The sequence below is a fragment of the Ambystoma mexicanum genome, chromosome 12 (genome assembly GCF_040938575.1).
Source record: "Ambystoma mexicanum isolate Mex_15411 chromosome 12, UKY_AmexF1_1, whole genome shotgun sequence".
Classification (NCBI taxonomy): Eukaryota; Metazoa; Chordata; class Amphibia; order Caudata; family Ambystomatidae; genus Ambystoma; species Ambystoma mexicanum.
The window spans coordinates 69,891,358-69,907,866 of record NC_090936.1 but is presented as its reverse complement, the minus strand read 5'-3'; the positions used below and the strand labels follow the sequence as shown (position 1 = coordinate 69,907,866).

Sequence of the window (16,509 nt, the reverse complement as noted above, 5' to 3'; positions counted from 1 at the left end):
ATGCAAGGTCCCACCTAGCTATGTCGGGTAGCCACCATCTTAAAGTGATCACTTTGAGGATGGTGCAAGTCAACTAATCGGTTCTCTCGGACTTTCCTATGGGGTTGAAATCTCCATTGCATCGGTGCAAACCAAAGCGGAAGATATATGCTTATTTTAAGAAAGCAAGCTGTCTGAACAACTAAATGGACACTCCACTTTCCACCATGGATTCAAACTCCAAAGCTTCCATCTGACCTGCCAAACCAGCCTATTTTATGAAAGTCTGCAGCCCCGGAAACCCATAGGTAGATGAGAGCGCCCTCATGCAATGTTGGGCAGGAGGTCCATCTGTATGTTGACCTGAGGTTTCACGGCTTTCTATTTCTGTCCTGCTTCCCACAGCGTTACATGTTGGAGCAATGGTTGTGCACAGTTACATTCCCATGAGTGTACCCCTACCTGACATGCATTGTCTGGTTACTCAAGACTGCCATAGTTTCAAAGACCATGGTGGACATGCAAGAGTTTATACCCCGCTCCTTCAAAATGTCCTCTTGAGGTTCCCAGCTCCTATTGTCTTGGTAGACTGGATGGTCCTTATGGGGAGTGTTCTGTTGTGGGTTTTGGTCAGACTGCATTAGCGAGGTTTGATTGCAGTGCAGGAGTGAGGTTTTTCTGTGATGTGGGTCTGCAGCGGTGAGGGAACCTGTATATTCCTTTCCTTTGGGCGTCCTCTCCCCTTCAGCCATACCTTCCTCTTCATCAGAGCAGTCCAAAACACTATAGACTATGATTTGGCAACTCTGGGGTTCCCACCCATTACCTACTTTAGGTAGCACACAAGACTGCCCTGAGGGGCATGGTAGGTCAGCCGTCCTGGTCCCCAGGGATGTCCTCTGCTCTTGGAGTGACGCCAGAAGAACTCTAAAGTACATTTTCAGGCTGCCAGTGTCTCACAATGCATGTCTTCATTGCCACTTGTGGCGAGTCAGAGCCACTCCTCTGTTTTGTGAGGGTGCTGACCCATTGGTGGTTGGGCTGGTCTGAACATTACCCGATGAGCCTCCCAGTGGGTGGTTAGAGCAGGATTCTTTGGTCTCGGAACCCCTTCAGACACAGAGTTATCCCAGTGAGGCTGGTGCCGCTGGCAGTCAGACGGCCTTTCACACACCCTTGCATTTTATTCGCCACCATCCTCTATCCTCTTGCGTACAGGAGAGTGGTGAAAGAGACCTGAATGTGACTCAAACGCAGAGTTTTCAACACTGACTGTGAAGTTGCACCGGTAGTTAGGGGACAAATATACGGTGCGTGGTGAGGCAGGAACAATGTGCAAGGAACACACTGTAATCCCTTATGCTTTGCACTGTGCAGATTTTCCGCAGGGAGCTGTGCAGTCCTGGCCATTGCTGAAGCATATTGGAAGAGGACGCCGACCCGCAGCACAGATTTAAAACATACCTACGGGACCCTGAGCACCTCCTTCCCTACATCCTAGAAACCCTGGACTGCTTCCACAAGCTCACCGGAATCCAGATAATAGGAGCAAATCCTGCCTTTATCCCCTCGCAGCACTTTACACCGATGAATACAGATCCCTCCCCCCTCTAGATCTCAAATGGCAGGCTACTTCTTTCAAATACTTGGGGATAACTATACACCACAACCCAGCCACAGAAGACATCCTTAATACCGTAAGGGCCAAAGACTCTCTCACGAAATCCATGGAGTTCTGGGGTCGGCTCCCGCTTTCGATGGCCGGGAGGGCTGGTCTCCTCAAAATGGTCGCCCTTCCCCGCCTACTACATAACTTCACTAACGTCCCCTTCAACATCCCCCCCTCATTTTTCAAAGAACTCAACAAACAGGGGCTTCCTTTGGCAGGGAGGCAGGCACAGGGTGGCGTTGGAGACTCTCCAAAGACCATACGAGCGGGGCGGACTTAAGATCCCCAACTTTGAGCTGTACTTCCTCGCCAGCCAGCTGAGACATGTCACGCAATGGATGGCTGATGAAAGCACGACAGACACTCGCCTCCTTCAGCCGGCCCTCCACCGGTTGTTACTCAGACATACTGTGGGTTAGGGAGGGTGCTACGAGTCACGGTCCTTACCTCGCCAAGCTCGGGATCCGGCTCTGGAAAAGGGCCTGCAAACTGGTCGGGTCGGACGACCCGTTCTCCCCACAGATCCCTATCGCTGCACTCATGGTCAATCACTCTTGGGGGCATGTTGAAACACGTACGCAATGGGAGCCCCTCGGGGTGGCCACGCTTGAGGACTTGATTCAAGAACAGGAAATCCTAACTTTTTCTGAACTCTGTGAGACCACGGGCCTCGCGGCAGGACAGTCCTGTTGCACAGGGTGGTTGTACAGGCCTTGTGCAGGAGATGGCCGATCGCTTCCGATCTTACTGAGGAGAACGAATGCATTGAAATGATACTGAACTCCGCTGGGGGGGGGGGGCACGAAACCTCACAAATCTACGAAGCCCTGTTGTAGGATACGACCAAGGGAGACCTCAAATGCAGGAGTAAGTGGGAAACTGAACTGGGCCTTGTTTCGGGTGATATAACCCACTACCATAAGAAGGTTTCCAGGAACGCCCGCTTGCATCTTATTCAACTGTATATCACCAATAGAGCGTACCTCACACCTGAAGCCATATCAAGATTCACAGGTGCTGGAACCCAATCATGCCCCAAATGCAGCGAACCCAGAGCGAGAGTGACTCACATTCTGGGGCTGCCCGTAATCAGGGAGGTCTGGTCACAAGTGAAGGACAGAGTGGCTGGCGCAGACATCATAGTTGAGGTGGACGAGCCTACGGCCTGCATCCTTGGCAGATATAGGCGAAACAGGAAGAACAAACCCCTATCCAAGCTCACTGACCTCATATATATTACAGCCAAAAGACGTATTGCCATGGGGTGGAAAAGCCCCAGAGGTCCACACATGCCCCTATGGTGGGGAGACCTCACAAAGTGGATCATAGCTGAAACCGCGGCATGGGAAACGGCTATCCATGTGCAAACACTGGATTCCAGCGAGAAACTACACCGTTGGGTGGCCCTGATGGTGCCCTTGCTCCACCCTGAGGCGGATGATACGGAGCGGAGTGGAGAGAGTTGCCCGGATACGGGCACGAACTAGAGAGGAACAGTGAACTAAATGTGGTTTTGGGGAGGGGGGAGAGGGTGGGGTGGGGTTTTGGGTTGTTTTCTTGATATGCTTAACCAATCGCCAATGATGTTTTTCTGTACTCTTTGTCTATCTTTTGTTATGAAACCAATAAACAAATAAAAAAAAAAAAGATTTAAAACATCTGAAAGTAGCAGGGCCAGTAATGGTCCACCTGCTACAGATTATCAATTCTCATAAATCACCAAGACCACCCTCATCCCTGTGACATGAAAAAAGACCTGGAAGAGTGGAATGGAGAGGTCCGTAGCGAGCAGACATGTCTAATGATCCTCCCTGGGTCGTAAGGGAGGCTGCTACTTGGGACAAGAGAGCCCACATGCAACATCAATCCAAGCAAACACTGTGCCTGCGCTAGAGTAGGAAGAAATCCAACAGTCAGGCCAGAGTAGCGAGGCGAAGCAGAAGAGCCTCCTCCTTTCCAAAGAGAAGCCAAGGACCCTAGAGGAAGGCTTGCATGTGAAAGCCTCCATTCAAACCCTCTTGGACCAGATTAAGGAAGAGGTAGCCCGTGGCAGGAGGGCTTTAAGTCTAGCCTTCCTGAAAAGTACTCAGAAGGAGTGGTGAGAAATACCCATTCTGCAGAGCAAGCTACAAACCACCATGGTCTGAAGGAGCAAACCTACAGTCGAACCACAAGCCTGGTCCGAGGGACCCCGAATAACCCCAAGGCTTAAGCAACACCCGCATATAGAAAGCATAAGCAAGAGACCCCAGTTAATAGAAGGGTCTAAGGGATGGATCAAAATGGGAGCCCAAAGCAGTCTGCGTCCCCTGAATATACAGAGAATACCAGCGTCTCGGAAACAGATTGATTTACAATTCCTGATGAAGAATCTCCAGAAAAGTCTGCATGAGGATCCAGTGGGATCAAAAGATTGACCTGTGGCGATACTACAAGGGACTGGTCTGTATGCAGACCTCCTGCGGAATTTGAAGGTCTGCGGACAAGAGAAAGAAAACGCCCCTCTGTAAACCTATCGGTGATGCCTACGGCCCATAATCTTTCGATAGGGGTTGACTTTGGTGTTGCCCATAATTGTACTATTTTTGTGTTGCTATAGTAGGGCTGTTGTGGGGGCTAACATGACTCCTAAAGAATAGGTTTCAGACTTTGTCCTTTTGGCCATTTCCTTTTGAACTTTGTATTAGAATAGGGTCCTCATAAGAGAACATACTTGTGACGCGTAGGGCAAGATCACCCTTGGAACGGGATCCAAACCACAAGGAATTGGAGAGCACTCTTCTTAGTTGGCCTGACCCGGACACCATTTCTTCAGTACGGGTTTGTTCTGTTTTCCAACCAGCATGGACAAGGATGAAGAAACAGAGGAGCTAGATCCTGATGTTAAAGAGCTTTGGATGGCCCCCAGCATTGACTGACTGGTCCAAAAGTGCCAAGCGGTTCCACAGCAGATAGGCCCAAGCGACAGACAGAGTTGTGATTGCTTTATTGCCCAAAACAGGCACATTGGCATGATTTTTGTTTTTCATTGTAGCCGTAATGGCTACATTTTTTAAATGTTTTAAAATGTACATTATCATACCAACAGTTCCCAACAGGCATGGGTTGTGGCCACGACTATGAACACTGTCTCTGGCGTGTCTTGGTGGAATGCCCCAGTCACCATGGAGCCACCTGATTATGCCCACTGTACATGCCCTCAGGCCATGTCCGGCAGTCCTTTTTCATATCCCGGTCCACCCCAGGTAACCAGTGGAGGGGAAGGAACATAGCCAGTGATCATTTTGGCTATGCCCTGGTCCCCCCAATCAAACTAGAACAGCCATTAGCCATGGCCTGCGCTAATGGCTACTTGTATGTGTATTTTGGGCGTGGCTTTGTGTTATGCCTTCAACCACCCCATGCCACCTGAAGTGGCTACTGCCCAAGGCTGGTGGCCATGAGCAATTGGAATTGGTCACAGGGCATGGCCTTCGGCTATTCCTGCACCCTGGCCAGTCTCCTGAAGGAGCCACTTCCCACTCCCTTATTGCGGGTGTTCAGGCTTCCATTACCCCACAAACTGGTGGCTTACAGACCATAATATTGGTCCGCAGGTTTTAAGCTGGGTCAAAGTCACGATTCATGCATGCAGACTCCATGAATTGCTCACGACCCTGTTGCCAAAAAGGCACCCTTTTTTTCCCCCTCTTTTTTTTGTCTCTATATTGTACTCTTCTTGGGGACACCTACACCCTCCCTAGGGTGACGTCAATGCCAAGAGCCCTGCAGTAGGCCATTTTTGACAAATGTTAACACCTCTGGCTCTGTACACACCAGTCACAAACAATCTCTTAAGTAAATTCCTTTCTCTCTCCCATACCCCAGAGCATAGCCAGTTTGGCTAAGTACCACCATGCACTGCCGGGCCAATCTGGTTGTCCTTTGCTGCAGCCACAGACCTGTGCTAGGCCCGCAGACACAGTTAAGCCGATCAACTTCCCAGAAATGGGCAGGTGCGTCTGCTAATTGTTTAATGTGGGCCAAAATACCCCTACTTTTTGCCATATATAAAAACAAATGCTACACGGATATGCACAAGGATCTCTGGTCAGAGCAAAGGTGAAGTCCTGGGAAACGGTTGGAGGTAATGTGTTCAGCGGTTTGGACTGTAAGCCTGATATAAAAAAAATGGTGCATTAGAAATTGTATGGGACACACACATTTGGGACCCCTAACTTTAACTACGGCCCTTGATGGACATTTCTGAAATTACGTTTCCCCCCCTCTGCCTACCTTTATAGTGCTGTTTTGTTTAGTTGCAGCAGGTCATATCATGCAGTGCATCCACTGTGCCTGTGATAGCAGTTGAAAGCCATTCCTTTCTGGCGCCTGCATAGCCGATACTCTTGGGGCTCATGCTTCAAATCACTAGACTTTGCAGTAAATCGACCCAAAGGGAAGGTTATAGATATTCAGTTCCCTCCGAGTAGTGTCTGCCCAAAGATCAAGCATAGCCCCAACAGTGAGGTTTTATCTGCTGGTTGGATAGCTCGACTTTGAGACACAGGCTCGCTGGGGAGTGTATTTGACAACTTACTGAGCTTGTGTGTATTCCAATGTTGGTTTGAATAAGGTAGAGGAAACTCTTTAATAATTTTCAGGATGGTAAAACAAATGTCTTTTTCAGAACATTGCAAAAGGCACGTCTTTAAGTTTCTGGTTGACACAATGTTCAAAGGAAACAAGAACCTAAGGTGAACCAATATCTTTACACTGTCTTGCCAGGAAATTCTTCAACTGTAAACTCTTGATATCCTGGTGTACTCCCCTGCTAGGAATATCCCTCTTTCGGCCCACTCAGATCCCCTGGTGTACTCTCCTGCCAGGTATCCTTATCCAAAAAGGTTTCACTACCTGATATCCTTATCGGCCTTCTCTGCACATTCACTTTCAGTTTCCCCCAAACCGTACTCCAATATCTGACGGTTTGTTCAAGCTTTTCCTTTTATCAAGCTCTCTTGACTCTTGGCAATGCTTTTTCCAAGTACCTCCCAACTGACTTCTTTAAGTCAGGAGAATTACATCATAGTTGCCCTTTTTCATCTTTTGGCAGTATCTCTTGGCTTAGGCAATGCTGGTCCAAGTTTTTCCCCCAAATGGCATTTCATATCAAGGAAATTCCACCATATTCCCCTTCTCCTTTTAGTTCCATTAGGTTGGTACTTTTCAGCATATCCGCACGTCCCGAGGCCCCGTTCACTATAAGGCTCTACCGGCTCTCTTTGCTGAGGTTGAGAGATGCTTGCGAGGGGCTAGGTCTCCTTCAGTGGTTGAGTTCCGCTGGGTCTCCCCGTTGGCTCTTCCAGTCTTCACTGCCAAGACCGGTACTGCTTTTCAGGACCACGTCTCCACACATGGCTCCGCTAGACACCCTCTGCTTCCTCTTGACCGGAGCTCCTCTCCAAACGCCATCAGCTGACTCCTGGCATACTTCTCTCCCCACAGTCCTTTGTGGGATTTCTTCTGCCACCAGTCACGCTTCCAGTTCCGCGCACTCTGCAACCTGCGTTCTCTCCTCCATCCACGTTCTTGTTTCTCTTTTCTCAGCTGCAGGTGATTTGGGCATTTAAAATTCCAGCACAGCTGATTGGCTTTGCAACCACAAGACTGCATATTGTTCTCAAGGTCACGTTTCCTACACATGAACTTCTTGCTCCTCTTCCTCGTCACAGTATTTGAGGATTTCTGGGACTTTGAGTCCAAGGATGTTTTAATGAAGTTTGCATTAAATGATTGAACGGGAGGATATCTTGGGGGCAATGTGCTCGCCTTGGAAGCAAGACGGCAAAGAGCAAAACAGGTTTGATCCCCGGGTCCACTCTTAGAAACCTCTGGGCATTAATTGAGTTATAAAAACCAAATTATAAAATAATAATAAACACAGTTGTAATATCATTATAATTACCATAAACATCAGATATTTCACAACAATACGCCAATAAGGATTCTGAATTTAGGATTTCCTCCTCATTAAAAGGGGGAAAATGCTACCTCTCTCCTGTTGGCACCTCACCTGTGCCCGGTATTCAACTCTTCCTCTATCATCCTCCCTCCTGACACCACCCCTAGGGTCAGGATCCGGTAGACGCTGCCTTTCCCTGGCCATGGAGGGGGAGACTGCCACTGGGGAATTAGTGATGATTCCTCAGGATTCATCGCAATGTACCGATGGCTGGAGTGAAGACTGCTCAAGAGAATATCCGGGGATTGTGTCCGCTAGGGGAGGGGGGTGCAAGCCATGCAGTGATTTGAAGATATAGGGGTTGAATTTATTTTGAATAATCACCACATTTGCATAGGGGGGCAGCTGGTAAAGGAGCTTTGGAAATACATCCATTGTACAGTGGGCCTTTTAATTTTACCATTCTCTGTTCTCATCGGAAGACCTTGCGCATTTGAAGTTTAGGCTAATAAATAGCACCATTGTTCCTCCAGTATCTGGAACTTTGGTGTCCTACGAGTAGCCGAACACTCGCTCGATGAGAAAGAGGCACTGTGAGAGAGGTACAGTCAGTTTTTCTATCCTTATGCAAGTTCCTTGAGCCAAATGTTTGTATGCCACCTGGCAACCTCATGCTCTGTTGAGAAGCTACGTTCTCTGCTTCATAAACTGACTTTTTTCACCCACCGTTGCCAATGTTTGTGAAACGGGCTTTCTCCATCTCTTTGGGTGTTAAACATATATTCGGGTCCAGATGTGAATCCATGAACCCCCTGCCTACCATGCAACCTTGCAAGCTCTCGCTCCTGCGATTCATCTGAGATCTGTCTGTGTTTCTCCATCTCTTTAGGTGTTAAACATATATTCGGGTCCAGATGTGAATCCATGAACCCCCTGCCTACCATGCAACCTTGCAAGCTCTCGCTCCTGCGATTCATCTGAGATCTGTCTGTGTTTCTCCATCTCTTTAGGTGTTAAACATATATTCGGGTCCAGATGTGAATCCATGAACCCCCTGCCTACCATGCAACCTTGCAAGCTCTCGCTCCTGCGATTCATCTGAGATCTGTCTGTGTTTCTCCATCTCTTTAGGTGTTAAACATATATTCGGGTCCAGATGTGAATCCATGAACCCCCTGCCTACCATGCAACCTTGCAAGCTCTCGCTCCTGCGATTCATCTGAGATCTGTCTGTGTTTCTGTTCCACTTCCCTGATAGAGGATGGGCCACGAATTGCTTGCGCATATTGAACTGAATGAGTGCAAGTTGTTTATACAAAGTTTTAGGTTTGTGTTTAAGGCAAACTTGTTGAGGTACCTAAAGTCAAAGTGGACAGTACCGAAGTTCTAAAAGATTTTTATTTTCCACATCTAGAAGCAACTGGATGCGCGCACACTTTTAATGGATGTAGATTTGACCCTTAACCTCTGTGGTGAGTCGTCCGAACTCCCCATCGTTGCACGTGTTGGAAGCGAGCCACCAAGGACTCGGCTGGTCCTGCCGCTACTCGACGTGCCTCCTGCAGGGTGAAAGAGGAGGGATTCGGTTGGCTCACAGTCCCCGCCCCAGGGATGTGGTCTTACCTTAATGGTCACCCCAGCGCAGAATGTTGGCCTTGACACTTCAGGACACAGTGGTAGTTGAAAGTTCGGAGGAACAGTCTGTAATTGGCAAAGACCAGCTGATCCATAAACCTGCTAGGTTTGCAAGTCGAACTGAAAAGTCTTACCATCAAGATGCCATCTTGCCAGCCCGGAGTGCAGAGGTGCCAGGTGCAATCTGTCTCTGATCAGCGCAGAGTTGCCATGGAGGAACACAGAGCCGATCCCTGCATCACTGAGAATTCTAAGATGCTGCTGAAGTCCCTCACCACCTTTGAACCCACACCAACAGCCCAAAAGCTCATAAAACAATTAGCCAGTGTGAACCCAACATTAATAAGACTCTAAAGAAGGGTATTAAAACCAATCCTGTGAATAACCAATCAGCAGTACGAATTAAAATCAATCTGGGGCAAGATTGAAAAGCAAACCCCCCAGACCTGGGAGTATAAATAAGACTGTGGAAACTCAGAAGGATAGGAACTCCCAGAGGAGGCAGACCTGACCAACTGTGCTCCCTTGATACACGGGCAAGTCCCTATAAACCGGAAGCAGAGAATCGCTGCCACTTGGAGGAGAGCTGGGATGCTCTTGAGCCGACGGGAAGCAAGTAGGCTGAAGACGGTCCAGGCTTGGAGAACCTGAATGAGCGGATCAATGGCATGCGCTGAGCTGCTCCCCAACCCGAAGGGCATTTGATGGAAGAAGCCATCTACCAGTGAACCGAAGGTGAAAAGAGGGGGCTACCTGAAACCAGGGCAGGAGGTGAAACCATATCTGCTCCCTGACCAGGACCCTAATGTGGGGCTGGAGAAATACCTGTTACTGTTCCAAAGGCTGGAGAGAGGGACTTCTTTGAATCCAGAGAGAAAGTAAAGGTCCAGAATGGACCTGTTGGGTCCAGACAAAAACCCAGATCTCAGAGAGACCTGTGCGACACAGGACAATTCCTAAGCACATGAGGGCCCTGCCGGAATGTGGAGTGAAAGCAAAGTCCCAGGAAGGACTTGTTTGGTACATGAGGCAGGTCTCTCCTGGCCCTTGACTTGCTCTTAATGATATGATAGGATTGTTTATTTATAACACGCTTATTATCCAGAGGTTTCTAAGCGCGGACCCGGGGATTGAACCTGTGTTGCTCCGTGTCGTCTGTCTTCCAAGGCGAGCACGGCGAGCACGTTGCCCCTAAGCTACCCTCCCGAGACTATCTTCACAGTACGTAATAGAGATGTTTACAAGCGTTCAGAATGCAAGGCAGTGGAGAAGCCCAGAATGAATCCTGAATCATGGTACACCTGACCTAGACCTGACCAGAGAAAGAATCATGGAACCTGAACACAACGCTTCCCTGAAGTATATTTCAAGGGGATTGGGTCCTCCGATGTATTCCATATCTATGACAGTAATCGCCACAGCTGTGCTGATTACTGTCATAGATATGGAATACGTCGTCAGACCATCCCATCGAAAGAACGTTACCAGGTAAGAGAGTAACTTGTTCTTCTGTTTGTGGCCATCGAATAAGGATAGGCTTTTATGAATGGGCTTTGAACTCTACCATGGGCCAATCCATGGAACATTGTTGATAGAGTAGGGCAGCCGGGAGGCTACAGGAGTTATCAACATCAGCAGTTGAAATTTACAGTAGGCCCTTGGTTTGGGACTTTCTGTTGTAGGTTAGGGTGCTTTGAGAGGAGACAAGGACTTTAAAAAGTTGCTGGTGATCTTGCAATTTGGAGATTGCATAACTAAGGTGCTAGGCACTTGGCAGGAAACTTGTCTTCGTGTTAAGACCCCTTGTTGCACTCTTTTTAAGATCATTTATTTTCGTTATAGCATTAGCCCTAAAGCCTACAGACTTTGAACAAACCATTCATTAGTGAAAGTGAAATAATTAAGCGTGTTGTACAGCCCATGTCACTTGTCATTACTCTGTCCACACCCCATCCCCTTCCAGAACTTTGGACGATGGGGCTGTTTGCGAAACTGTCGAGATGTGGAGGATTCCGATCCTGCTTGTGCTCCAATGAATACTGAAACTCAAGTTTGCCATCTGGCTATCTTACACTCCCCACCGGCCCCCTCAAATTGTAGCCCCCAACTAGTGTTTCTGCAGTACTCTAGGATGACTGGTATCTCCATCTTATTTCTTGAGTACCCTGTAGAGGTCTAGCTGAGGGTCTGTAACGGGTAGAATCCTACTGATGAGTAGTTTTGGGAAGTTTTTTTTAAGACTCCTCTTCTTTGTTTGACTTTTCATAAAAATGGTTACTTTTTGATAAAATGTGTTTGCAATGACATCTATGATCACAGCACTCAGACGCGAGAAGCGCTACCGCAAAGCCTATCATTATTTCTCTTGCGCGTATTCTGTGGCGTTGATATTTTTAATCGCCTACTGGCAGGTGAGTGAAATGTCTTATTTCCACTTTAAGATAAAGATGCTGCAAATGGTTTTCAGAAAGCAAATTGGAAACGGACGCGCCACCCTTGCAATTTCTGCTCCGGATAAGAAGTCTGTGCCAGAGGCCGCGCATGCACAAAACGTGCGTTGCGCAGTCACGCTAAATCCAGGTGGCCAATATTGCTTGTATGTGCCCCTTTGAGAGCAGGCAAGTTCGAACAGAGATCTAATGACATATCTCATGTGGAGCTTATTTTAATTATACAAACAAACGAACGAACAAACAGTGGCCTGCAATTAGAAGCTGTAAATAATATGTTTGAAATCCGTAGGATTATCAGATATTGCCTGCATTTTAAAATCTTCTCTTTTTTATCTATATATACTAAATTATTCGTCTAATAAGGCTTTACTGTAGGGAAAGCCACTGAAGGGAAGGTAGTGGCTTTTATGTTCAGTGGTCTCATCGTTTTCCCTATTACTCTGTAATGCGCTCTGTTGCTTTCTGAGCCGGGTTTGCGGTCCATAAATACCCCAAAATAAATAGTGCCCATATCCTGTGTGTTTTATTACTGGAAGCACTTATTGAATCGGGGGCCCTGAATAAACTGTACACTTTAAAACTTGCACTGTTATTATGGCAAAATAGCATGCTCTGATACATGCCTGGGGGGCTTGGGAAGGACAGTGCTATTTGTTCTTATTGCGTGTGGTGCTTTAAACTCTCTGTGCATATTGTTTTTAACTTGTTGCCTCCTCTCTCTGCATCATTTGCAGTGATCGTGGGTGTTCGTCATTGCAGGTGTACGCGCTCTGCTTCCGCTCGGGCGCGCTGAACTGTTCCATGAGAGTATGCGTGGAATGACGCATAGCTGGTGCAATTTCTGAATGTGCATCAGATTTTTAACATTTCTTAATACTAACTTTTGTGTTAGATATGTGTTGGTTTATCCCTGTGATGGCAATTGACATGGTCACTATTTGTATACATTTGCTAATACCCAAATACGTTTTGTTTGCTGGTTGCTCATATAGCCAATCTTCTTTTTTTCCAGCAAGCAAAGAAGTAAAAGATACCTTTGCCAAAGCCAGAAATGGAAAATACAGAGTTTTGAAAATGGACATCAAAGATGGTTGGTTCTGTTTTTTTTATTTTTTTTTTACATGGTGTTGCATTACTGTTAACGTGATATGATATTGCTGCAGTATGTACAACCCTCTTCCTTTAAACCTACAGTAAGTCCTGTCTACAGCTGGTCGGGACCCGAGAACCTGTTTCATGGCAAAAATGGACATTAAAAGAGCAGAGACAGGCACACATACATGACCACACTTTGCCTCTCTTGTGCCCACTAGCTCCCAGCACCTTCCATGCAGACGGCTGGATTTTATTTGCTTTGTGTCACCATTCCAAGGAGATCGTCCCCTTTCCACAAGGGGAGCCACTGAATTTGGGACTTGTGAGATGAATCCTGCGGAGCCATCACAGAATCGCAGCCTAATGTCTCCTCCCAGGTGGCCGGGGGAAGGCAGCTGCTACCTGATCCTGACCCTGGGGTGCTGTTAGGAAGGAGGATGACGTGGGAGGAGAAGGTCCCCAAGGGAATATAGGGACTCCGTCAGTACTCATGTGGTATTCCTCCTCTTCTGTTGATGGGGTTTCCATAGTGCCAGAATATTCAATGGCATTTTGTCACAGTAAGACTTCCCCTACCAGACTCTTACCCAAGGTGTTAAGCATGAGAACCCTTCTTGTAAACATAGAAATTATGTATTTAAGCGTCAGGGAGTTAATACTACTACTTATAGTGGTCATAATTCTATATTGTGTGTAGATTATAGACCTAAGAGAAAACCATTACTTCCGATACAATCGTCCCTTAAATTTACATGCTATAAAAAGAGAAGCCATGTAAAAATACATAAGAACATTATGGACTTCAAGTCCCATAATGCTCCAAGTACTGAGACGAGGAAGAGGGATCCAGAGTTACTTAACTGGAGTGAGCAGTCTAGTTGTTGTAATGCCCCACACCTGAGCATGAGCTTTAATCATTTAAAGGCCTTTCAGGTGGGGGTCAGAAGAGATCAGCAGGATAAAGCAAGAGTTGAGCCGCCGCCGTGCTGACAGCGAGACGCCATAAAGAGAACTTTGCGGAGGTCGGAATTCATAGCACACGCAGAAGATGCTCAGCGGGAAACAGCTTTTCGTCCAGCTACCCTGTGGGAGAGAAAAGCTCTCTAAGTCCTGTAATATGCTCCAGTGTGAGGTCTTCACAGTGAACGTTTGGAGCCGTGAGAGCTCCACTGATGGACGGTGAGTGCGATCAGCGGCAGACTGATGAGAGCTGTCAAACGCCGTGGGAGTCCTGATGAGTGAAGAAGCAGAACCGGCGAGTGAGAAGGAGACGCCAAGAGAGACCGGTGAGTTGGCCTACTGCATGTGACTCCGGGGCGCTCTGAAGGAGACCACCGTGTAAGAACACATTTATTGAATACCGAACATTTGAAGTTAAGCAAACTGGGCGCAACTCTCCTATTAAGAGAGGTTGAAAAGGGGAAAATTGTAACCCGCATTGCCAAAACCAAAAGGGGGCAATTCTAAAACAAAATAACACAACTTGCTAGAAGGGGAATATCCAGTAAAAGGGATATTGTAACCTGCATTGCCCGAGCCAAAGAAGGGCAACAGTAAAAGCCAGGAACTGCAACTTTCCTAAAGAGGGATATCCAAAAGGAGAACATTACAACCTGCATTGCCGAAGCCAAAGAAAGCTGGTAGTGACACCAAGGCGATTTGAGTGTAATAGTCCCAAACAAGATACCTCGAGAGAGGACTTTGCAAATCACATTGCCAACAGCCAAAGGTTGTGTAGGTAGAAATCAGACTGGAGGAGAAAAGACCTCCTTGTAGATAGGCTCAAGAGGGAGAGAAGTGTAAACTGCATTGCCCATGGCAAACGGATCAATGTGAGAACTAGCGTCCTTGTGTACAGTATGGTTGTGAAAGAATCTGTAAGCCAATTGTGTTGAAAGTTAAGAGACGATATCAAGAAGCAGTTGTTGATTCGAGCAAGCCTTACCACAGCATACAAGTTGTAGTAGTAGGAGTTTTATCCTGGCAGGCGAGTATACCAGAAAAGGGACAAATAGCAGTTTGTGCTGGCAGGCGAGTAGACCAGGAAGAAGATCACTTGAAGTACTGTGATTGTGATATAAGGTTGTGGTGGAAAAGAAGTGGCGATTCCACTAATGAGTTGGATGAACTGTTGTATAACCATCCTGACTAAGGTGTTGTTTAAGAAGGAGAAATATGATTAAAAGTTATTGATCTTCAGAGAAAAGAAAATTTACTTTGACTTCTGAATTGGGGTGTGAAGAGAGGCTTTCTTGGTTAACAAGCAGAAGGATGTGGAAACTTTAACAATTGTCTTTAAGTAGAAGAAACCATTTGTAACAAAGATGATCATTTTTGCCAAGTGAAGGACATATTGAATGAAAAGAACTTTTGTATTCCACCCGGAGTGGAACTTGGCTAGTCAAAAGAACTTTCCTGAAATTGAGGCCAGTGAAAAAAACGTTCCTGAAAGTTACTTTTGGTTTGAATCCTCCTGAATTGATCCAGGGGAAGGGTATCCAACCCTGGTCACTAGGATTCCTATTTATAACTTTTGTGTTTGAATGCACGTTATTTTGTGAAGTTTAAATCACCAAATAATTCCCGTATGATTTTGTTGTATGTATTAGTGTGAGGGACAGATACTTTTGGACATTAGGCCGTTTTCCTTTACCCTTAGTATTTTAGGAAGGGAAATCCTTGTTAAGTTAGGGAAAGATGTGTTTATCTCAAAGCTTATCATTTAATAAAATTGTGTCTTGTGAGAACTCTACCTAGGTGTCTGTCTCACATTTCTCACCCCTCACATTAGGGAGGTGAAACTGCTATGCATAAAGCCCCCTGGGGGGGGACCCAGGATAAGTGGTATCCCTCTTGGGGTGACTCTTCCCAGACCGGCACCCCCACTTTAGGGGACAGGAAAATCCCAGAGAAGGGCATCTTTCACCCTCCTCCCCCCAACCAGCACTAAGACCTTTATGCAATATGTGGGAACTAAGCTGTATGATAACCTTAAACATCCTTTTGTGATGGCTGATTGGACTTCTGACCACAATCCTCCTGGAAGACAGTGAAGGAACAAGTAGACCAGCCGCCTGGAGGAGAGTCACATAAAGAACTAATCAGAAGAGCCGTTGGGGGAAGCCTGTGCAGATCAATTGAGCCAAAAGGCCCAAGTAGGAGTGGCCCACCAGCGATAACGAATGTCAGGCCTGGCATCCTGGTCCGAGGTGTATGCTGTCAGAGCACCACAAGTCGGACCGAACAAATATCTGGGAAGGTCCGGCTCGGCAAAGTATCAGAAAATGAGGCACCTCAGTGCGCTGAAGTGCAGGCCAGAGGAGAAGCAGCAGTCCCATTTCTGCATGAAGGAAGCGGTAGACGAGAAGCTACTTTGACCGGTGCAGGGTCAAGTTAATGAGCCGTGCAAGCAACTCCGCAGCAGACAGACTGAACGCCCCTCCCGAGGGGCATCGCTCATCAGTAACGGCTACACTGTGGCTCCAGCGAACCGGAGGTGGGCTGCTAAGTGAGGCAGAATGTCCCTGCAATGGGGAGAGGACCAAAAAGTCGCACAGCAGGGATCAGTGAAGTGATTGAACCTGAACGGGGGCGGGGGGAGCAGAGCGAAGCCGCAAGGTGGGGAAACACCAAGAGGCTCCAGAGTGAGGAGAAGCCCTGGAGTGGGAAATTACCTAGATACTGACCCCAGAGTGGGGAGAATACAGAGAAACCCCAGGGTGGGGAGAGAGGAA

The 16,509-nt window shown here is 47.3% G+C and overlaps 1 protein-coding gene across 1 annotated transcript in view; it reads left to right on the top strand.

Annotated features, from left to right (window-relative positions):
* Positions 1–16,509, top strand: part of TWF1 (twinfilin actin binding protein 1) — a 181,194-nt gene that overhangs the window by 33,316 nt on the left and 131,369 nt on the right. The window contains exon 2 of the mRNA XM_069628015.1: positions 12,693–12,770. Within this exon, the coding sequence (XP_069484116.1) occupies positions 12,693–12,770 (78 nt within the window). The remainder of the gene's footprint in view (positions 1–12,692; positions 12,771–16,509) is intronic.